This window comes from Phyllopteryx taeniolatus, chromosome 19, assembly GCF_024500385.1.
Source record: "Phyllopteryx taeniolatus isolate TA_2022b chromosome 19, UOR_Ptae_1.2, whole genome shotgun sequence".
In the NCBI taxonomy this organism is placed as follows: Eukaryota; Metazoa; Chordata; class Actinopteri; order Syngnathiformes; family Syngnathidae; genus Phyllopteryx; species Phyllopteryx taeniolatus.
The window spans coordinates 5546097-5569914 of NC_084520.1; the positions used below are offsets into that span (position 1 = coordinate 5546097).

Below are 23818 nucleotides of genomic sequence, written 5' to 3' on the forward strand. Positions count from 1 at the left end.
CACACCTACGGGCAATTTAGAGTCTCTAATTAATGCATGTTTTTGGAATGTGGGAGGAAACCGGAGTGTCCGGAGAAAACCCACGCAGGCACGGGGAGAACATGCAAACTCCACACAGGCGGGGCCGGGGATTGAACACAAACACAAAATACATCACACTTGGGAATTTAAATAACGACACTGAGCTGCACTTTTCATGAATGGCTGTGCCATAAAAGCAGATCCCAAAAATAGACTAGACAAAAGGTCCAAAAAACTATTTTAATTCAACAAAAGGAGTATGCAAGGGCGAGCAGTACAAAACCAAAGAGACATGCACGACAAGAGTATCAAAAAACGAATAACACAGGTAGACACGACAAAAGGTCTGTGGTAAAAAAAAAAAACCTACTCCTTGAGTAAAGTAGGATGAGACAGCACAAACGTCGGTGGCGAACATGGGGCAACAACGAGTGAATATTCAGCCGTCCGCACACTCTCACGGTGGCACCTAAAAAGGCTGCTGATTACAATTCGCTGTGTCAATGCCCACCATCATATGACACCACTCTAAATTGACTAATTTTTCCGGGTGTAGGCATAGCTTGCTAGCTAACTGCATAATGTGGGTTTAAAAATGGATCAAGTAATTATAAGTAAGTAACTCTCAATTGTGCCGGATAACCACAGATGGAACTAAGGCCGTTTTAGCCACGCCACAATAATTTAGAAAACTATGACGGTGAAAAACTGTTTAACGCTATATCTCAACACAGTTCTCAATATTTGCACGTTTTCAGCAAGTATCTTAATTAGCGACCAATCCAGGGAACGTTGCTTTAACGACGACTACCGCTAAATCTGCACAACACACTCAGAAAACCCTTACCAAGTCATTTAGCAAACACGTACCATATGACAAATCAAGTAAACGAGACATAACCAACGCCATCAACTACATTTCTTTCTGCAGTGTTCTAGCCAAATTTGTTTGCCAGTGTGTGCTGTTGTGACAAACAAAACTCTGTTTGGTTTAAAAAAAAAAATTATTGGTTTACATTTTGACATCTAAATTGTTTTTTTTTGTTTTGTTTTGTTACAAAAGTTTAGCTAAAATACTATTGCACAAACCTGATTTGGCATATTTTCTTGTATACAGCCTGGACATAACTTTAAGTTGTTAATTGTTAAACATTGCCATACAATATTCGTGTGCAATGTTTTGCAGTAGATGTATGAAGCACCTTATAAAATAAACAAGAGTTGTTGTTCTGAAACGCTGTTTCTATCAATCATTGTTCTGGGAAGTAAGGAGAGATTTATACCATTTTTTGTTGTTGTTTTTATTTTTTCGGATATCGTCAAATTATTGCTATCGTAAAATAAAAAAAATTAGCAATTTTTTTATGCCCCTATTGCACACCCCTATAAGCTCTATCTTCAGTATGAAAAATAACTTTAATCTTGGATGATTTACAAATAAATTGACTTGTTTTATGTTTAAATCCCAGCTTCCTGAGAGGTCTGAATTTATCGTCAATGGTCGGCATTTCAGTCATTCTTCACGCTGTCATTGGTCGGTCTCCATGTCAATTATTACAGCTGCACCTCTAACGTGACATGTGGTTTACTTGATTATGGTAGAATATACAGTATTTGCTGGCTGATGAAAATCCACTAACTTTACTTGATAATTCTCATTTCATTTTAACTTTTGTAAAATGATAAGATTATATATGTCCTCTGACGTCCTATTGAAGGTACTGTATATCGTAACAACAAATTTATAACCCCATGATTCTCAATTTGCTGCACACACAGGGACCCCAACCCTTATCCCTAACCCCTCATTTGTTCTGTTTTGGAAACAAATGACATCATAAATCACTCTGAACAGAAAAGCCAATCGTCTTCACTTTGTTTTTAGTGGGAGATCAACATTGTATCATATATGCAGGTCAAAAATTGGATGGCTCAATTTCAATATATGAATTATCCACCCATCCATCCATTTTCTGAGCCGCTGATCCTCACAAGGGTTGCGGGAGTGCTGGAGCCCATATATGAATTACGGTGATTTAAATGTAAATTGAAATGCTTCATGACGTCGTTGGATTTGACAATACTGTAAATTGAGAGGAATATAATTGACTCATAATTGCTGGTATGTCAAAGAGAGACATTGTTATGTGCATTTGTAAATTATGACCATGTCCCTTAATCCAAAATATCCATCAATCAATTTTCTATACCGCTTGACCTCATTTGGGTTGCAGGTGTGCTACAGTCTAACCATCTTACTTTGGATACCACAGCACATATACAGTAGATCTTACGAGCTAACGAACCACTATACTCACTAGCTGGTGTACCTACAGTATTTCCCTAACATGCATGTTTGTGGAATGTGTACCCGATGAAAACCTATGCAAACACTGGAAGAACATGCAAACTTCATATAGGAAATGGGGGGGGGGGGGGGGGGCAGCATTCAACAGACATTAAATTGACTGAATTAAGATTACTTGGCCTATCGGCATCATTTGAAAGTAGGCTATGGCAAATCACACAAGGGCTGAAAGTGACAAGGTATTCAGCAACAAACAAACCCAAATCATATTTTCAGTGGATATAAAAATAAATAGGTCTTAATGAGAACAAAGGTACAGTCAATGGAAAGGAGGATTCATCTATTTTGTCATCTATTGTTTTGACGTCCCACTACAGACCAGCAAATTTGAATTTATTAAACCTCCCCTCTCCCTCCCCTTCTCCCCTACCTCAAAGGTTTAGTACCATGATCTTATGCAGCTCCAAGGATCTTACAGGGTTTTAATCAATACATGTCAATCACACTTTCCTTTAAGAGGAAATGAGCTTGAAACGCAAAGCAGAACATAAGTCACAAAGCAAAGCAAGAGCAAAGCAAATTTATTTATATAGCGCATTTCATACACAAGGTAACTCAATGTGCTTTACATGATTAAAAACATTTGAAAACAAAGAAATAAACTGCTTATAAACATTATAACAAAGAGAAGAAGAAAAAAATATTAAAACAGCGTACAGTGCAAGAAATATCATTTAATAGTGGAAATGCTCTAAAAAGCATGAGAAAAAAGAAGAGTTTTTAACCTGGACTTAAAAACATTCACATTTGGGGCTGATGTCACTTCTGTTGGCAGCTTATTCCATTTGTGTGTAGCATCTCAGAGCCCCACTGGGTATACACCCATTAGCATTTCTTTCATGTATTCAGGAACTAAACGATTTAGTGATTTATAGACCAGTAGCAGAACTTTAATATTTATTCTAAAGCTGACTGGGAGCCAGTGTAAATACTTTAGAATTGGAGTAATATGCTCTGATCTCTTTGTTCTGGTCAGAACCCGAGCTGCATCATTCTGAATGAGCTGCAGCTGTTTAATGCTCTTTTTGGGGAGTCCAGTCAGAAGACCATTACAATAGGAAAGTCTACATGAGACAAAATCATGGATGAGCTTCTCCTGGTCTGCTTAGCACATGTAAGCCTTCACTCTGGATATGTTCTTCAGATGGGAGAAGGCAATTGATGAAATTAAAATCAGGTCGGAATCTATCAGTACGCCAAGGTTTCAGACTTGGTCTTTGATTTTTAAAGAGAGACTCCAGATATTTACCAACAGCAATCCTCTTTTCCTCTTATTGCCAAAAACAATTATCTCAGTTTTGTTGTGGTTTAATTAAAGAAAAGTTTGGCTCATCCAGTTATGTCTCTGTTTTAGACAGTGACAAAACACCTCAATTGAACTGTAGTCATCTGGAGACTCTGCTAGATATAACTGTGTGTCATCTGCATAGCTAAGATAGTCAAAACTTAAAAGTTCTGAGGAATTTGCCCCAAGGGTAGCGTATACAGGCTGAACAGGAGGGGTTCAAGAACTGACCCTTGAGGGAAGCCATAGGTCATTGCCATTTGATGAGATTGAACACTTGGTTCAATGGTTACAAAATAACTCTTTTCCTCCAGGTAGGACCTGAACCATTTAAGGAATGTTCCATTTAGTCCTACCCATGTTTCCAACTTGTTCAGCAGTATATTATGATCTACCGTATCAAAAGCCGCACTGAGATCCAACAAGACCGGAATTGACACATTTCCCGAGTCAGTATTCAACCTTATATCATTTAGCACTTTGATAAGAGCAGAAGAACTCTGATGAGTTCGGAAACCTGATTGAAACTTGTCAAAAAGTCAATTTAAGTTCAAGAAAATGCTGAGTTGATTAAAAATAACTTCCTCAACAATCTTGGCTATGAAAGGGAGATTTGAGCTAGAATTTTCCACTTCAAAACGAGCGTGTGCTGAATCTAAGTGACACAGCTGGGACTTGTGGTTCCTCTGAAGCGCCCCAAAGTTCAGCTCAGTGGTTTAGCCATCGGGGAGAGCTCGCACCAGGAATTGTAACATTTCATTTTCTCGCACCCAAGGGTGTATTGCCCTTTTGATTTCCTTTCTGGAAAGCCTGAGTAACTTCCCCCAGGCCACCTTGCAGCACTTTTCAGGGCGACTTGTGTTGCTCTCCAATGTTGAATTACAACTGAGTTGAAAGATCTCTTCCCTTGAGACTTGGGCTATTCCATAAAAACTCTAAAGAAGAAGTGAAGAATAGGACTGTGGCTATAATATTCCATTATTAACCCATTTAAGATAACACACAGACATTATAGTGTTAGAGTAAGGCAAATAAATTCATATTCTTATCAGTTCCAACACAATACAAACTTGTGGGCTGAGATGGAAAAACTTCTGTATTCTGTATGTTTTAAGAAAAGGGGATACTATGGATTTTTGGTAAGGTTTTTTATCTTATGCTTTCTTGTAGCTGAGCAAGTTGCAGAAAAAAATAAACAATGAGAAGGGATTCCTTTTTAATAAATATTTGTATGATTAAAATCACATTTAAAAGGAAAACCTGTTGATGAAATGAGGTTCTAGAAAGCTAAACTAAATGAGAGAGGATGAAAGGGGAGATCAGACGCACGTATGGACCAATTCAGTGAAACGTAGCGGAGAAATGGGGGCTAACTAGGATGATAAGCCAGTGAAAAGGTTAATGGTAAAATGGATGAGCTCAGATGATCTGTCATAATCCTCCCTGTGCTGGGTGGAAGCAAACCTTAGCACAGCGACGAGGCTATTTCTATGGTCTAACCCCACAGAGATCATTATGTGCGTGTGTGCTTAAAACCGTTCGTCATCTTTATGTCTTGTCCTGAATGCAACATTGTAAAATACAGCAGGACCCCAACTCTTGTTTTATACCTTACATATAACACCTTCACAAAAATTTGAAGTGTTTTCATATTTATTTATTATAAAGTCCTCCACCCTTAAAGAGACCATTTTAAGAGACTGACAGCTGATCCCAGGTCAATTATTAACCTATAGCTGCAAGGAACTTTTTTATATGGCAACTCAGAGCCGTGAGGTCAAATCAACAATTCAAAAATGGCTAGCGAAGCTGACATTGACCAAAAAGATACATATGTAAACAAAAACATTCCAGTTTGTCATCATATACAGCAAATTTCACATCCAGACTGGTTGAAACAAGCGTAATAATAATGCATTACACTTAAATAGCGTGTTTCTTGACACTCAACGACACTTTACAATTTCATGCATTATTCATTCACTCCTCAGTCACACCCTGGTGGTGGCAAGCTACTTATCAATAGAGATTCCTCAATGCTCTGGATGTTATGGGGTACCGAGGGACGCAGAGATGAAGCGCTGCTCCTTCAAGTCAAGAGGAGCCAGAGGAGCTAGCTCGTGCCTCCAACTAGGATGCTGCTTGGGTGACTCCCTAGTGACCATGTCCCACTGGGAGCAGGCCCTGGTGAAGACACAGGGACACGCTGGAAAGACAGGGGGCACTATTTTCATGAACGGAGTAAATCCGGGATGTTGAGTGGTGCAATTGTGTGCCAGGGACGGGTTTGATGAGTGTTGGTTTTTTCGTAGACAAGCACAGCCTGGCGGATCCGAGAGTGGGCGTGCTGTGCCACCGTGGGAGCGTTTAATTCCGACTTCATTTGCCACCAATCAAAGCGGCTCCTGTCATTCCCTTTGAATGTGGCACAATGAAAGTCTAGGTGTAGTGGTACACTCGCCTGACTTTGGTGCGGGCAGCGTGGGTTCAGTTCCCACTCAGTGACTGTGCGAATGTGAGTGCGAATGGTTGTCCGTGTCTATATGTGCCCTACGACTGACTGCCGACCAGTTCAGGGTCTAGTCCGCCTTTAGCCCGAAGTCAGCTGGGATAGGCTCCAGCGCCCCGCGACTCTACCCAAGCGCTATTGAAAATGGATGGACAATAACAGTCACGGTGTCATCTCTGTGTGGAAGAAGACGATGCGTAATCGCAGCAATCCGTGCGTGTCACTGCTCTTGGCTGGTGTGGCAAGACAAAGTGAGCGGGGTATACAGAATGAGCTGGTGATAACTGCTGGTGACTTACAGTAAAAATGTCCGTGCACCTCAATATCTGTCTACCCCGATCAAATTCAAGAAACTCATGTTAGACCACCAGTCCAGCCTGTGCCGGCATACCGAGTAGGCGTAAATTTAGATCAATTGTCTGCCACCATATTGTCACTCTCCCAGGAGCATTGTCAACGACACTCCCTCTGCTGCGCCACAACGCCCAGCTTAACGCAGACTGGTCTGTCAAATTGGCAGACATGCGCTACAAGCATCGCACTTGCACAAAAATCAGGATTCGCCTGGATTTGCGCCCCTCCACAGATGCTCTCCCTACGACGATGGAGAGCTGTATCTCTCGGCTGGCCTGGGAACGCCTCAGGATTCCACAGAAGAGCTAACCGAAGTGTCTGGGGAGAAGGAAGTTTGCTCCTCTCTGCTTGGACTGCTGCCCTATGACCCGACACGAGAAAAGTGGAAGATGGATGGACCATTTTGGTGGCGGTGATATTTGTGCAAAAACATTGCAAGACTGATCAGACAATTTTATCCACAAGGGGTACTTAATTAAAACCACTTGAGCACTCATTAGTACTGATGCGAAGTAGCTCCTCATCAGTCACGCTCAGTCAAAAGAGTGTTTGCATTTTGCTTTGAAGACCGCAGCAATTTAAAAATTTGAAAATATTTGTGCTCCTAGTACCTCTGTTATAGGCATTTCTGTTACTGTTGTTTCATTCATTTATTCATTCTCTTTAATGGCATGCGTAGGGCATTGTAGAGCAAAGACAGTGTAGTTAAAATTATTAATGATGAGATGGACATTTGGTCGACAGTTTAGAATTCTGACAAATAAATCTAACTCAATGCACAATCAAAGGGTTTCCTAACCTAATCCAGAGATGTTGAAGATATATTATGATTTATAACCTGAACAGGACCTTATTTTCTGGACAATTTAAAATTAATTTGTTGGCTCAATGGTGATTAATGATACAGTAGAGCCTCAAAGGTCAAAAAGCTTTAGAATTAGAGCAAAATGAAAAATATTTGCACAAAACTTAAGTTTGAACTGCCTTTTATGCATGACATTACATCAGAATTTTATACAAGAAATAATTTCAGTAGGTAATCATAGGATTAACATTGCATGTTTACCTTTTCTTTTTTTACATTTCGGCAACAATTCCAAAAGAACGCTCAACCTCAACAAGGAGTCTTAAATAGAGAAGAACACAAGAGAAGAACATACACTGAAAGTTAAAGAAGTGGTCCAAAGTGTTATTGTTAAAAAACCTTTGGCTTTAAAAATTGTTGGCTTCTTTTCAAACTTGTGTGACCGTTAAAAATGCTAAGATTGAGATCCCTGAAGTGCATCTCCTTAACATTGAAGTCATTGAATGTTTATTGTTTTCATGTCTTAACATTAACAGTGGTTAGCTTCTTGTTATATTTACATGGCTGTAAAGAGTACTGAAATGGTACTTTGTTGTCTGCCAGTTAATAAAGATTAGTTAAAAGATGGCTGTAGTTTGACCCCAGGAAAATAGTTCAGTTATACCTTTATAACACAATTGTTACAAAACAGTGCAAAATAACGACAGAACAATGTGAAAGGGTTCAGTTAAACTGTGGAGAAACTAAAATGTCAAGAGTTTTAATTGGTTGATCAAGCTTTGAATAGAATTATTTAAGGAATGCATTATTTTGTGAATTTTCTTTTAAAAATGACTTTTAGAATCACAAGGCTCAGGAAATGTAGGTCAGGTGTTTTCCATCTTGCATTTATAGCGACATTGTTTAGATTCACATTTTACTTTCACAACCAGGTGCCCATATATCTTCATTATCTTCATCCATGGTATTCAAAGTACACAACTGCACAATGCTTTTATAACACACAAAGTTTGATATGCACAAAGATTGAAGTCTAAAGCTGTCCTATCGAAAAATGTAGCTCTACTACTGTACTGTTACTGTACAGTTCACACCTTGTGGAGTGTGTTCTCATTTCGAGAGTGTCTTCAGGTCTGAACAGCCTCTGACCCCATTCTCAATCGTTTTACGGGAATATGTCTTCTCTTGTATGCCATTGGACGACACTGGTTTTCGAGAGGGAAGTAGACCAAATAACATTCAAAAGGCTATGGGAGCAATTCTGTTTGTTTTCAGCCTGTCATGACAGATAAATTCAAGAGGTTAATGATCTCTCTTTGTCTCTTTAGTAACATATTAGCAGGCCCTCAGTCATTGTACCCGTTGAAGTGAAAGGATGATGAAGTATGCTGAGAAATAGCCTGCATTTTGTGATCACGTTTTGAATGCCTCAAGGAAAGAAATGCAACATGCAACAGCTACATTGTGTAACTACTCTCCGGTGTAACTCCTCACCTACAACAAAAATAAATTTTACGTTTTGTGCCATGTTAGCTTTTCCTGCTCAGGTCTGTAAGAATAACCTGTATTTTGCTCCACTTTTTGCAAAAGGGTGGATATAGCATGCTAGTCAGCCAGTTAATGTTAGGTTTGGATAGAATGAACCAATGATATTAACCAACAACGAGTGAATAATAACACAAACAATTATGCTCAGTTTCTGTCAAAGACCTCGAAGGTAAAGATAAATCTCACCTGCTGTAACAACTTCCCTCTGTCCACGTAGCATTTCTGTACATTGGTGGCCTCTCCTGAATCACGCTGATGAATTGGTCTTCACTTTCTTCAGTGCTAATGGCCATGTTGTCATTATGCATGCGATGAGATGTAAATAAAGTGCAAAATAAAAAATAAAAAGTTGTGTGGACCTTTTTTGCCGTTTGTTTGCTGTCGTCAATTACGTTTCATGTCTCGTGCACTGATTTCCTAGCTAAGAGCCAATGTGATCAATTGTCACCGACGGCTGACGCTGATTCAACATGGGGTGTGTTCCGAAATGCACTCTGACGACACTGTGCTAAACTCTGGACCGTTTGGAAACTCAAAGCGTTATTGAAATGTGCTTTTGGTTATGCAGAGCGCCACATTCTCGTACTCGGAGTGACCGAGTTTACTCTGGCTACTCTGACCGGGCAGACACAGTGGCAGGTCGTCAGGCAGACCAAGGATGGAAGCCATTCGAGCAAACTGTCAGCGCTGTCAACAACAGCCCAAAATAACAGTCGTTCATAAATTCAAAGAAAGGGAGCTTGCTCTGCCTCTTGGAACATTCGCAATCTCAGAGCAGTGTTAGGGTGTCTGATGGAATTTCCGAGCTCACCCCTTTTGAATCGGAGGGAAATTGCCCGCTGATGACTAACTCTGCCCTCCGACAGCTCACTGGTGCCGACGGTATAAGAAACACCTTGCCGACGGCGCTCACCGACGCTCAATTGACAGCTGACGTCAGCTTGGTGTGTTCAGACCTTAGTATGTTCGTTCCATTTGATAGGAATTACTTCAAGTGATTTTAAAGAGTGACCATTCTTGAAGAAGTTGCTTATACTCTGAAAAACTGATGAGGCATAGAGCTTTCACTGAAGAATGTGGAGTCACATTCGCTTAAAATACACCAACAACCACTTAATGGATTTGAGCCTTTCGGTAAGCCATTTGATGAGGATTTGAAAAAAATATCCTGCAACATTTATTGAGTTTAGAAATTCCCTGGTTATGAATATAAATTAGTTGAGTTATATAATGGAAACGATAATTAGCCTTCCACTAAATCTGAAATCACTTCTAAGATAGAGAAAATGGTGGCCAAAGTTTGTAGTAAATAATTTTTGTTTTTTAAATGCAATCATTCATGGCATGTGCTGCCAATGAATGCACCTCACTTGAATTTTAACTGATTTCATCACCTTGATGCTTTGAATGTGCCTCCTTCAAAACATCTGATGAAATATGAGTCACTTTCCTCACTTGCACTTTTCATAGGTTGCAATTCAACTGCATTAAGACCTTTAACTAGAACCTGGTATGTCCATAGAAATTACACTTCAACCAGTGGTGTCGTTGCTCAGTTCAATGCTTAAATGCCCGCTTTGCACAATGGTCGCTTTGCTTTGCACAATGGTCACTATTGCAATATTAGTCATTCAAACTGCTCTAAGTGCCGCAGGACTCTGCATCTTTTTGCACAAATGTCAAAAAAAAAAAAAAAAAAAAAATGTACAGCATTACCAGATAACTAGCAAACCTTTATTGCACAGTGACTGTTTTTTTTTTTTTTTTTTTGTCAATGTCTTTATGTCTCAAAAGTGTTCTCTGTCAATTGACTGCCTGTTGTCGTACTAGAGCAGCTCCAACTACCGGAGACAAATTCCTTGTGTGTTTTTTGGACATACTTGCCAAATAAAGATGATTCTGATTAATTGAGGACCTCAACTCCTTTAATGTTTTCTCTGCAACTCCCAAACAATGCCTTTTATAATTCACATAATTAATGCCACCACACTTCAGTTGTACAGTCGGGTTCACGACCCTTGTCCTGCATGCTTCTTCTCCTGTCCTTGTCCTGTTCTACCTTGTCCTGTCCTTCCCTCACAGGGTGTAGTACTACAGCCCCATGCAACACTCATATTTAATGTTTCATTGTTGTAGATAATGTAATGATTTACCTCTCTCATCCTGTTTACAATTTGTGCTTTGTCTTTTGTCTTTGTTTCTCTCTCCCTTCTAGAAACTTTTTTCTGTTCGACTGATCAAGTCTGATTCTCAATAAACCTCAATTATAATACCACAGCGGAAGCTTAAAGACTCCACTGTGACACAGTAAGACTGTTCCGGCATGAAAGGGATACAAATTTTCCATTCTGCTTGACCTAACAGCCGAATAGGACAAAATAAAATAATTATCTGTAACACCGAATCCCTGAAGATGAATAAAACTACAACCTGAACCGCAAAAGTCTAACAATTTTATAATTTAAGGCAATTTGGCAGGTTATGATTCATGATCTCTAATCCTTATACAATAACCATCTTTTATCACTCAGTGATATCACCACATAGACTCCTGATTAGTTTGATAGCTCTGGTTTGCACAGATCTCGCAGTTGTGTGTTCAGACAAATCAGTAATTGAGCACTTTGTGGAAGAAATTAATAATCTGTGGTTCATTCCAGAAGCCAGGTTCTGTCATGGTTTGGGGTGATATCAGTAGTACCCCTGGCAATGGTAACCTAATCTAATGGAAACATTCATGCCAAGAGGAAAAGTGTGAAGGAAATACAGGTATCCTTTTCATACATATGCACTTTAACAACACATGTAGACCACTTTAAAAAGGCAGGGCTGAGGATCATGTAGATACTGGACTGGCCTGCCTGCCATGTTCCTTTCAGAAAAATGCATACTGTTAAACCTTTTAAGTCGCGAACATGACATAATAACACATTGGGTTCTATTTTTGTAGAAGGCGTATCTGCAACCGAGCGCAAAAACTGGCGTATCTTGACTTTTTTGCAAGTGCAAGGCTCACTGTGTGTGTTTGCCAATTTAGCAGACCAGTCTGCAACAATTGCAATTGGCTGGCGACCACTTCAGGGTGTTGCCCAGAGTAAGCTAGGATGGACTCCAGCACGCCTGCCACCCTGGTGAGGATAAGCGGTACGGAAAATGGATGGATGGTCTGCAACAAGCTGGGTGTACCGGCGCAACAAGGGTGTGTCCTCTGACATGCACTCAACGCATGTGACATTTGGGGGGCAAAAAGTAAAAAGCCGAAACTCACGCCTGCTGATACCACGTCTAGATCTTGGCACAGTTGGTCTGACACGATTTTGGTGAATTAGGGTGAGGCAGAGCTCTACATACAGGTGTGGTGGATGTCAGATGTATTTCATTCATAAATACTGTATGTGAATAGCGGGCATCAAAACCTCTGAATCATTGTAGAAATCAATTCATTGAACACATTATTAATATCATGATTATTGTACTCCTTCAATCACCCCACTGGCCAGCACGAAGCTATAGGGGGAGACCACACAAATGATCAGGAGGGAGGGTATGACAGGGGTACGTATGACTAAGAAGAAATGCACAGCACCCGAGTTAAATATATGAGTGTCATAGCAAAGGATCTGAATACCCTGTGTGATATTTCAGTACAATTCTGTTTTTTTCTGTCAATATGGGGTGCTGTGTATATTAATGAGGAAAATAATGAACTTAAATGATTTTACCAAATGGCTGCAATATAACAAAGAGTGAAAAATTTAAGGGGGTCTGAATACTCACTGGATGAGCACAACTGTGTGTTTTCTCATTTACTAAATAAAAGTAGGGCTGTGAATTTCAAAATAAGAGCAAGTAAATAAAAAAAACAATGATTAAGTGTTCAAATAAAGTGCTTAACTTCAGAATAATTATTTGAAAAAAACTAACAAAATACAGATAATACTTCATGGTTTGATCATATGGGTAGAAGCAAAATCATGCATTGTAAAAATGCATTATACATAGGTAGAAGGGTTTTCCAGAATTTTTAGGTCAACTTTGGGGGTGCGCATTATACATGAGACATTACGGTAATAAGGGTACCCACTTACATTGTCTGTTGGCACGTTAGCCAAGAGCAGTGACAAATGGAATCCATTCATGCACTGATTTCTCTTCCACACAGGTACGTTTCCATGTAAGACTTAGATCGACCCCGGTCGTGAAAATAGAGCCCTTCATTTTCCCATAGGAAATACACTGATGGCCTTGCTGGCCAGACATTGCGCTGCTCCACAGAATGTTATAGTCGGCGAGGAGAAGCAGACAGGCAAATCAAAAGTCCTCTCAATGGAACCTAGAGGAGGACGGTTTGTTTAAGAGGAACATGCGCAGGACCCCCACTAATTACAACAACTACAGTTAGCGTTATGATGAGTGGTATTTTTGATCATTTATTTTCAATTGTTTCTCTGACTAAATATGTATTAATGTGTAACCGGTCCTTGGCACAAAAAAAGTTGGGGACCGCTCAGCTATCCTGAAAAAAAATGTCAATGATGTCATCGATTAATAGACTTCGACTCGACTTTCATCACATTGTATTCGACTCCAAAAATTATTTAGTCGTTCACCCCTTATATCTGACGGAGATTATTACTTACCAGATAAAGACTAAAAGCAGCTGACTTTCTGTTTTTCTTCAATGTAGTCACGTTTTACTGAGGTGACAGAAACATATTCCATAGTTTGCATTAATTTTCCATCTCTGGTTCTATGGTCATCATCACACTTCTTCTTTGCCATCACCGATACCCTTTTGTGGTGGCATCAGGGGGAAAAAAAAGAGATAAGAAAAATTGGATTTTCTGAAGTTTTTGTGCAACTTTAGAGCATATTACACCTAAAAATTGGGGTCTAATTCCAATTCATGGGCATTCAATATTGCACTACCCAACCATTATTTTTCTATACAGCTTGTCCTCTTTAGGGTCCCGGGTAATTGGATCCTTTCACAGTTGATTTTGAGCGAGAGGCAGGGTGCACCCTGGACTGGTTGCAAGTCGATAAATTCCACTTTTAATTATGTTAAATTACAACTCAGCAACCTGACCTTAATTCTCCTGCATAACTGAAGGAAATGTGATATGTGCTGTATTTATACAATAAATGCTTCAACATGATTTGAAAAAAATTTTTGTGCAGTAAAAAATGGTGACTACTCCAGGACGCCACAGCTCTTCTATAATGTGTTGGAGGAATACAAGTTTAAATAAGTGTTTATTTTGAAAAATAAATAAATACATACGATATAAGGTTCATGAGGCAAAACAGGAAGTAATGTGCTTTTCATTTTTAGCATCACACAAGTCAAAGATGATTTGGTATTCCCTCTTTTTTTTTTCTTTTAACATAGTGTCCAAGCTATGTTAAAGCTGGAGTTGGTAGTATGAAGTGAAATACAAACGCGAAAAAAAGGTTTTTCTACCTTAAAACATATATTTTTTTTAGCTTTGTCACGATTTGAGAGAATTAGAAAATCCATGAAAATACACCAGATGCAACTTCCTCTCTCCATCTAACAATTGACCACCATGTTTAAATGAGTGTGCTTAAAAATCCAAGCTCTGTTTAATGACATGTTTTTGTATATGTATAGATTTATATATTATTCCTACAAATACATAGTTCTCAGCACTTTGAAAAACGTTTACTTTCCTCAATAAACCCCAAAAAACCTAAAAACAACATAGTGGAAAAAAGACAAACAAACTATTTAGACCCCAAGCCCGAGAAAAAAAATAAATCACATAAAAATAACAGAATAAAGAAAAAAATAAAACTACAACGCCCTGTACAAACACTATGTCCCAATAATTTAAGAAAATAGTGCCTCTAAAACGTTCATATTGCTTTGTACCTCCAATGAGCGGGCAGTCAACCCTGTGAAATGCCAGGAAGTTCTAACGGCAACTGAAGGTGGCGTCATCTCATGACGTCACTCCAGAGGTTATTGGATCAAACTGCAGCCATTGGCATGCGAGCGGAGCAGAGGAGGGGCGGTCCTGTGTCTTGTTTGGTCTCCTGTCTAGTAGTGTTGGCAGTAAAAAATGCAAAGACGAAGGCCAGTAACACTACTACAGCACTGCTCCTAAAAGGAAACAAGGGTGTTTGACTGCTTTTTTTTTTTTTTTTTTTTTGTGGGTCAACCATTATTACTCTCTACAGCATTATTACTAGATCTATCACCACCAAAGATACACAAAGTGTCTGTGTTTCACCTTATGGTGTGTCTTTGTGTGTTTGCGTATCAGTGATCAGTGCTCAGAGCTTGTCTTCTCAAAGGAGAAACTGGGAAGAGTCAGTAGCTTGGGGTTGGTGTTCGGAGAACCACCGTCCTGTCCTGAATCCTGAACGCCAAGGTCAAAGGAGTCCTTGGAGTCACTAGAGGGCGCTCTCCGCCTCAGGCAGGTGTCCCGGTTAGGCAGGGCAGGTGGCAACCCTAAGCCCACTATCCCTAAGCCACCTAGGGCTGGGTAGAGGCTGGACTGGGGCTCCGAACCATCAGGGGGGTCCACAGAGATGCAGGGAGGGCTCATCTTCTTCTTACGTCGAGGTGAGGGCAGTGAGGTCTGAGTGGAGGTCTGACTGTGGATTTGCAGACTGTCAGTCTGCGACACGAAACCAGAGGAAGTGGACGTGGTGCTGTATTGGGGACCGGAATCCACCGCGGAACAAACCTCCACCGAGTGGCGACGTGGGTCGTCCAACCAGGAGTAAGGGCGAGAACGGGGTAGGAGAACGCTGCGGCCCTGTGTGTCAACACTGTGAAACCTCTTCAACGGCCTCGAACAAGTACTCCCACTTTCTTGGCAGTCCACATTGTTTTTGTAACCCTCTTTAACTCCAATGCTGCTGCCGCTGCCTAGTTCATCATCCTGTGTCATGATGTCATCACTTCCTGTCAACACTCCCCCAGTAATAAGGGACACTTCCTGATCCACAGAGGCCTGGTTTTGTTGCTGCGGCCACGCCGGTAAGGGCGGATGGGGCGAGCAAGGCGAGTAGGAGTCAAGGCAGTGCTGGTCGCGTAGCTGGGTGCGCACACTGCTGGGGCGCGAAGGTTTCGGGGAGGCGCCAGGTGTGGGGGGGACTAGACAGAATGCAGGCTGCTGCTGCTGGTGGGAGAAGGGTAAGGGTGAGGAGGAGGAGGAACAAGAAGAGGAGGCAGAGGAAGATGGAGGGAGGCCAAGAGAAGCTACATTTGCAAGTCCTTCACTGCTTTCCCTCTCATCTGAACACAGGGCCTCCTGGGAATCAGTAGACACTGCAACCTGAAAGACGGGGAACGGGGCACAAAGGGGGATGAAATATTTAGGGTGGGATGGGTGAAGATGTTGGAGATAAATGTGTATTGAGAGAGAAAGTTGATGGAAGGCCAGGGTATGGGATTAGAGATGAGGTGGGGAAACTGGTTAGTTTGATCTGATGAGAATGAGAAGTCATAGAGTTTGGGTCAAAGTTCACAAGCTCGGCAGATAAACTGTGATTATTCTCTGCAGAAAAGTCACCTGATGTCACCGCACCCATTAATTATACAGAGAGCTGCAATGGTTACACTGTACTGTGCAAAAGCCAAGAGAAAGGGTGGTGCTCTTACTGTGAATATACAGTGACTCAGTTAATGTTTTAAAATGTTTCCCCATGGTTTGGTTTCTTTTCACAAAATACAAAACATCCAGGCAAACAAAAACACAGTTGTTGGCTCTCATAGCATACCAGCAATAAGCTCAGCCCACTTTGAAGGGGAGTCTTGAGCAAATTGGCATCCTTTAGTGGTGTCAAGAAAACATGCTGCTAAAACAAGGCAGCAAATATTAAGCATGTACAATATGACGCCATGCTATATGCATTCAAGCAAGTGTTGGATGGTCAGATCGGCAAAGGCGTTCTTTTCTGGTCTCAACACTATCAGAAGCTCTGACCTACATTTACAACCTAAATTCGAATATTTGTCCCCTGAATTTGTTTACATTTATTCACAGTCTACTCTCTTTGTTTCGTAGCATTTCTCTTGGCTGCACCGCTTCCAGTATAGATTTATTGTCCAATCAGATTTCAGCCTCAATGAGTTGCTTATACTCTGCGCAGAGACTTCAGAATCAGCAGTGTCGGCCAATGTAACAAATTATATTAGCAGTGGAACTGATGCTTGTACAAACTCACCTTGCTACACCATTCTGTTTTCACCAAGTGAAAATCCTAGCAAACCAAAGTTCATCGTAACAAACCATAAAAGATTTCTCTCTTTATATTATTATTTTTAATCGTAAGATGTAACGGGAAGAAGATTTGGTGTAGGGACCAGTGAGTGAAAACAATGCACTTAAATACATCATGGAGCACAATTGACCTTTGCTAGCAGGCCAAAATACTAGAAAACTAGATTGTTAATCATCCTCCTTCGCATGATGAAAACCACGTACACGCTGAGCTGTAGAATGTTATTCTTCAGGCAACGTTCTTATCTGAATCGAGGTCAGCTTGCTCTTTACCGCAACTGAACCAGAATTTGTTCAGGACTAGTCTGAGACCATCTCGATTTGGTCCTCACTAATCTTTGCTTATTTTGTTCAGACCTCAACGAACAAACTACACCAATGGAGAAAACATGCCAACACAATTTGATTCGACTAGTGTAAAAGCAAACGAAGCAACTTTGGTATTTGGTACCTTGAAGTAAGATCCTAATTCTTTTCCATAAGCAAAAGTACCTTCACACTACTTTTTGTTGTTATTTGGCAATATAATACATACTGTGCATATTTTGAATAATAATTTCAGATCTCGCCAATGAACAATTTCTGATATTTGACATACATGTATGTGTGTGAGCCGCATTCCAAATAGAGTGAAACTTGCCAGCTGACCCAGTGAACTCTGAACCAGACCACTTGACCCTCTAACCTTTGGCCTTCACATAAAGCAACTGTAAAGTACAGGAGGTTTTACGACCTTAGAGTGAAATCAGATCAGTGCTTCGTATATCTTTTGTTTGTGAGGCCAATGGTCAGAAGGTGAACAGAACGTGTACTTGCTGCAGTGGAGGAAGTGTTAGTTGACAACAATGCCCTCTAAAACTCCTCAAAGGTCCTCAAGACATAACGGACTTTAATCCTCAATTGACCAATAAGAGATTAATAATGCTTCACTTTGCCGTGAGGTCACTTGACATTGTTTGGAGATGAGGAAGTAGGACATGAATGAGTTATAGAGAAATGTTTTTCCATCATGGGGTTCCCTGCATGAGTGTTACCGGTGTGGCTACAGAGACACCTAGTGGCCAAACATAGCATAACCAGGCTGGGCTAATGCACCATCCTTAGCAATATAACCAGAGTCAAGAATGATTTGTGCAAACTAAAACAATGCTATAAAGCTTTGAGTTACAGAGATCACCCTATCGGCTATTTTCAGATTAACAGTTACTAGTCTAGTCACTAAAAAAGTGTTCCATCACAATGACTAAATAAAATAGCCCATTGCATTTGGACAACGCCTGCTTTTGTTTTTATATCCCCTGAGTTCTTCTGTTTTCAAGCATAAACATACCTTTCAGATAAACGGCAAACTTGTCTGTCTTGTCTTAGCCACCATTTTAGATGGTGTTATTACTGTATGTGCTACATGGTTTGCAGTAGACAAACATTTGAAGAAATGAAAAATGGAATGAAGCCTGCATGTGCAGACGTCGGTCTGTCTGTCTCTCTTTCCCGATATGAGCATGGAGTGCCGTGTTTCTGAAAGGCCCAATGGTAGCTAAAGTCTACTTTTTCCCTCACTGTTTCAGAAACAGGAGTATCTGTGTTCGAGCAGGAGCTCAGGGTCAGGCGGTTTTTGGGCCCAACTGAGCTGGGATCAGATAATAACAGATGCAGCATGGAAATAAAAATGAGGAAGCAAATCCGTAAGGGGGATGATGGGGAGGAAGACAGGGAGGGGGGGGGGGGATCAATTGAAATTGTTTAGAATGTGAAAAGAAAAGGAAACCTTTTTTAATCTTTATTTTTCTTTATCTTTTATTCTATCTTCTATCATCTCTTATGTTCAATCAGTCTCTCCGCAAATATTATTTATATTTTTAAGTATATTGTTTACTTAAAATGTAAAGTATTTATAAAATATAATATTTTCACAAATATTTATCAAATCACACTCACTGGGCACAAAATCTTTGTACAAAATCTTGTAGAATCTAATGAGATCCAACACCAAAACTTTGCAATTACAAATATAAAAAGGAAGCTTTGGTAGACACTGTCATTGACAATGGTATTCTTTTTAAATTTTTGTGGTTGTAGTTGTGTTTTTGTTTTTATTCACAGCTGATTATATTTGTTGTGTTACATTTGCATGACTGCGTGTGATTGGGATATGACTGCAAACGAAGGGGCCTCAAAAGGAACATAAAAAGTGCATCGTATCTTAAAGAAGTCTGCAGTTGTGTTTACTGCAAGGTATTTCTAATATTTTGTGGGCATGGATTTCAATAAATGAGAAGGACATTTTAAATATAGCTTTCGTATTGTATTGTATTACATTGGATGTTTAATTGTGTCCCAACCAGTCCCTTTGCCCCAAAATGAAAAATTTAGGTTTAAAATGAGTAAACAGATACAAAAATAAATACAAAAAATTCCTGTGACTTTTGGTTTAACAGCTCAACATATCTTAGTATATCACTTAAATCCAGCGGGGGCAAGAGTAAAAAGTAAAATGTGATCTTTTTGCAAAGTTCAAAACATCCCTGAGGTGTGAAAGAAGTGTGGAGCAATGCATTTGGGTCACCTGTCTGCGGAGCTTGCGGCTCACCGCATGTGTGCGTCTGGGAGGGTGTAGTCGCGGTATACTCTCAGAGTCTGAGTGGCTGTGGGGGCTGATGGGTCTGAAGAGGTCAGTGGGAATGGTCAGTCGTTGCGAAAATTCTTCAGGTTGGGAACGGACAGAACCACTGGAGCCTAAAAGCCAAGAGGCGGGAAGTTATTTGACACATAAAAAAAGACGAGAAATGTGCTCAATATAGTGTGGATCTCATGTTAAGGTTAAACAATCCTTACTTGTTTCAGCATTTTCATGTAAGTGGTAGATATCTATGAAAATGCAATATTAACACATTTTTCTGATTCTGACCTAATCTCCTCAGTATGTCAGTTAAGTATTGTGATTCTGATTAAATGATTTGTGACGTATATGCTCACACTCCTGTAAAGGTTCATTGAAAAGTTTTTTTTTTTTTTTGCATAATTCACTCTCCTTCCCCCCCCCCCCCCCCCCAAAAAAGAGATACTAAAATGTCGCTCACCAGAACACAAACATTGGCCTAACAAACTTGGATAGCATTAAAAAAAAATGTGAAAAAGACTTTGGATACCCGCCTACTACCAATTATCAAACGTCTGTCAGAATCAACACATTAGTTAAGGAGTTTATAAAGAAAATAAATCCTTAATCACAAAAAAAATGAGCCCTTCAGACAAAAAAAAAACACATTTGCAGTTGTTTGTTAAACCTTCATAGTATGAAATAGTTGAAAAAAAAACAACAACAAATAAAAAGTACACCTGGCTGCAACAGCGACCACCTTCAAAAGAAAAAGTCATTGAGTCAATGCATTGTTTTGTTGGTACTTGCCTCGAAACAAGTTGTTTTTTTCCCTCCCTATTTGGGATAGGTCACTTTTATTTCATTGTGATATTTATTCTGAGGGAGATAAATAGTGCATCGAACATTACCTGCCTGGGCCCAGTGGGAGCCCAGTATGTGCTGGGGCCGAGGCATCTGTGCTAGAAGCTGCGCTGAAGCTGCGGTGGCGGGCTGGTCGAAGGCCTGTCGGGGAAACAACATGTAGCTGTCGTTGGGCAGGGAGTGCGTGCGTCCCACCGTGGGCTTCCTGACACTCAGCAGGTTGTCCTCCAAAACCTCCCCCGGGTTCAGCTGCTCGGTCTGTTGAATGAGAAAGAAGTCAGCCTTCCTCAAGCTTAATATTCTGTAATACAATAAACAAAGCGGCAGCGAGCTTCAGCATACACATAAAACAGATGTTGGGATTTGGCTGGAACAGAGCTGCCGCAGATCCCAGAAATCTTATAAAACTGAATTTTAAAAGCAATTTCTTTTAAGCGCAAGCACTCTTTTAGATGAATGAATCCCCTCAGTCCTTTAACTGTAGGTAATGGTATTAGCCTACTGTCTGCTGGGGCAGTGTCTTGCAGCCTGGCCCACTGGCACTTACATTTTTGACACCCTTGGGACAAATACACCACTCACAGAGGAGTGAAAACTACAAGACGAGTAGACAGACGGTAGCGCAAACACAAGGAGAACCACTAATAGGGGAGAACCGGGACTGAGAAACATAGACTCACACGAAAAGCACAGTGGAGAAAGGCAGAACAATGTGTAAAGAGATAAGTGAGAGAAGGGAGAAGCTGTAAACTGCCAGGTGCACTACTCTACTGCACGAGAACACATCAGGCTGGAAAGGTGGAATGAGGAAGAGAAAAGGAAGTTGGAGGAGTCATGGTTAGATCGACAAAGGCCTTCCAACATCACTTACAGCCCTTTACTTCCCCACCGCCTTCCTTTTTTTGTTTTGGTTTTTATTTTCTCTGCTCCCTGTCTCAGCACAATCTGATTAACAGTGATTTCATGTCACGCACTGGCTTCGGCTCCCACCTTATACAAATTGACTCCAATGTATTGCTTGGTCAGAATGCAGTATAGATGAGCAAGGTTAGACTGACTCCTGTCTGGTGGAAGATAAGCGACACTTGGGAAGAGATGATATCATCACAAAGGCAAAATGAATTGACATCCAATTTATTTTCAATATCGGGGAGGAATGTCCTTCATGGACAGTATATCACATATGATTGTATGGATGTCTAGTGGGTCACTAAAATGTTTCAGGTGTAGATGAGAATCTGTAAAATGGGGAAATGTGTAATCATACAAAAATAAGGTCATATTAAGAAAAAAAATATTGACACAAGAATAGTACTTTTAAGAAAAAGCTATGATTTCGAGAGAATAGAGTCCTGACACTGAGGGAAAACAAATTTATATCAAAAGTCTCGCACTTCCTTGAGCTCAGCATTTACTATCTCACACTAGAAAATGGACAATATAATATGAGATGGCTGGAAAACAATTTTGATGTCATACTGACTTGTAATATCGCAAATGCTGCAATTACAGTGATATGGCAACTGTGCATCACTTACTTCAACAGCCGTTGTCCTTTGATAGAAAGTTAAAAAAAAGATCTACTTCACAACTATAGGATGAGCCTTTGAGCAAAAAAAACCAAACAAAAAAACAATGATCTTGCTGCTACTACCAATACGTGTCATAGTTGTGCAACAGTTACAATGAGGAAACTTGAGACATCTGGTCTGTTGCGTGACATCAACATTGGTGTGATTCCTTGTCAAGGTAGTCTGAGGTCACTAACTGCTTCCAAATGTTTCATTTAAGTACTGCATTCTTCTTTTTTCACCTTTGCTGTATAATAATGATGATGAAGCTGTGTTTTATGAGGATTTCCATTAAAACTCACACCACATCTGTTTAATTGAATTTTAGATTTTCTCATTTTGGAATTCTTTGCATCCGATAGCATCCAAACTGCTTTCCAAGCAGTCTTGGTAATTGTATGTATTTTACTTAATGTTTAGAATTAAACACGGTATTTTGACAGTTGGCAATTAAAAAAAAAAAATAAAATAAAAATTAAAAAAGTAAGATTTTCAAAAAAAACATTTTTTTCTGCATCTTTGTGAACCATTTTGGTTCAGATCCTGACTGGTGGTAAAACTGCATATGAAGATTATTTAAAAATTACTTTGCAAATGTGGGAAATTAGTATTGAAGGGTGTTGTGTTAAAAACCTCAAGAGTACACACTCCTTTTAATGGGACTGTAAAACCTTTTCCATAGCCATGATTTGAAATATCGAGATAGTGTTAGAGTTGTGCTGAGACATCTGCTTTAAACCAAATGTTTAACAAGTTTGCATCCAGTTGCTATGCCTGTCATACGCGAGCGCAGAAGGGTGGCGAATTGAGCATGTGATTTTGGAAGACAAAGGAAACACTACTACAAAATATTGCAAACGGGAGGAGGAGGAGCAGGTATGAAGGGAAGAAAAGGAACTGTCAGTACATTGCATTCCAGGCTGCTTAGAGAGAGGGGATTAAAATCGTCAGCGACCGAATCCTCTGTCAGAGCTCGGGACCAGGATTTCTCAGAGGCCAGAGACAGAGCTTCCATCTCAGCTAGAGGGATCTAAACAGGAAGAGACAGTGGTGGGTGAGCAGAGAAAGCAAATACACTGCGCTCTGTGCAAGTACACAAATATGAAGATGACACACACAATTGCAATAGGCAATAAACATTTTGACAGCATAAAAAAAATGTCATAGAAGCAAAGTGGAGAATGACAAATCTAGACCCATGGACAAAATTATTAGTGCGTTTGCAGGGAGGTGGCCAGAACATTTTCAGTGGGGTGGCTGCAATGTTTCATCAACAGGTTTTTTTTGTTTTTTTTTTTGAGCGTATTACCTTTTAGCATGTTGAAACCTTACATAACTTGGCCTGTACACTTGAAGGTTTTATGATAGTGACAGTTTGATGCTGACTCTATTAATATGTCAATTAATTCTTATGGGAAAATGTATTTGGAAATTAGTACAATTCAGAGGTACTGTAACTCAGCATTATGATATGGATTCAGACGTTCCACTGTAGTGCATTTAGTCAGTTTCTTATGGTAAAGTAAACCATTTCACATAGTAAATGCTATATACAGATCCACCATATAATGATTTCAGATGCTTCTTATTGAACACAGCAAAAAAGCAAAACAAACAAACAAAAAAAATAGAAACT

The 23818-nt window shown here is 40.0% G+C and overlaps 1 protein-coding gene and 1 long non-coding RNA gene across 2 annotated transcripts in view; both read right to left on the reverse strand.

Moving 5' to 3' along the window:
* Positions 1–2890: 2890 nt before the first annotated feature.
* On the reverse strand, positions 2891–13718 carry LOC133469633 (uncharacterized). Its single transcript, XR_009785744.1, has 2 exons — positions 13531–13718; positions 2891–5880 (listed from the first exon to the last, which is right to left on the reverse strand). It is a non-coding gene; the product is annotated as an uncharacterized LOC133469633 (long non-coding RNA).
* A 411-nt stretch (positions 13719–14129) lies between these two features.
* Positions 14130–23818, reverse strand: part of cacna1g (calcium channel, voltage-dependent, T type, alpha 1G subunit) — a 256127-nt gene continuing 246438 nt past the window's right edge. The window contains exons 36-39 of the mRNA XM_061755517.1: positions 23090–23212; positions 20659–20869; positions 19715–19884; positions 14130–16200 (exon numbers count right to left, since the gene is read on the reverse strand). Coding sequence (XP_061611501.1) covers positions 15184–16200; positions 19715–19884; positions 20659–20869; positions 23090–23212 — 1521 coding nt within the window. The 3' untranslated portion in view covers positions 14130–15183. The remainder of the gene's footprint in view (positions 16201–19714; positions 19885–20658; positions 20870–23089; positions 23213–23818) is intronic.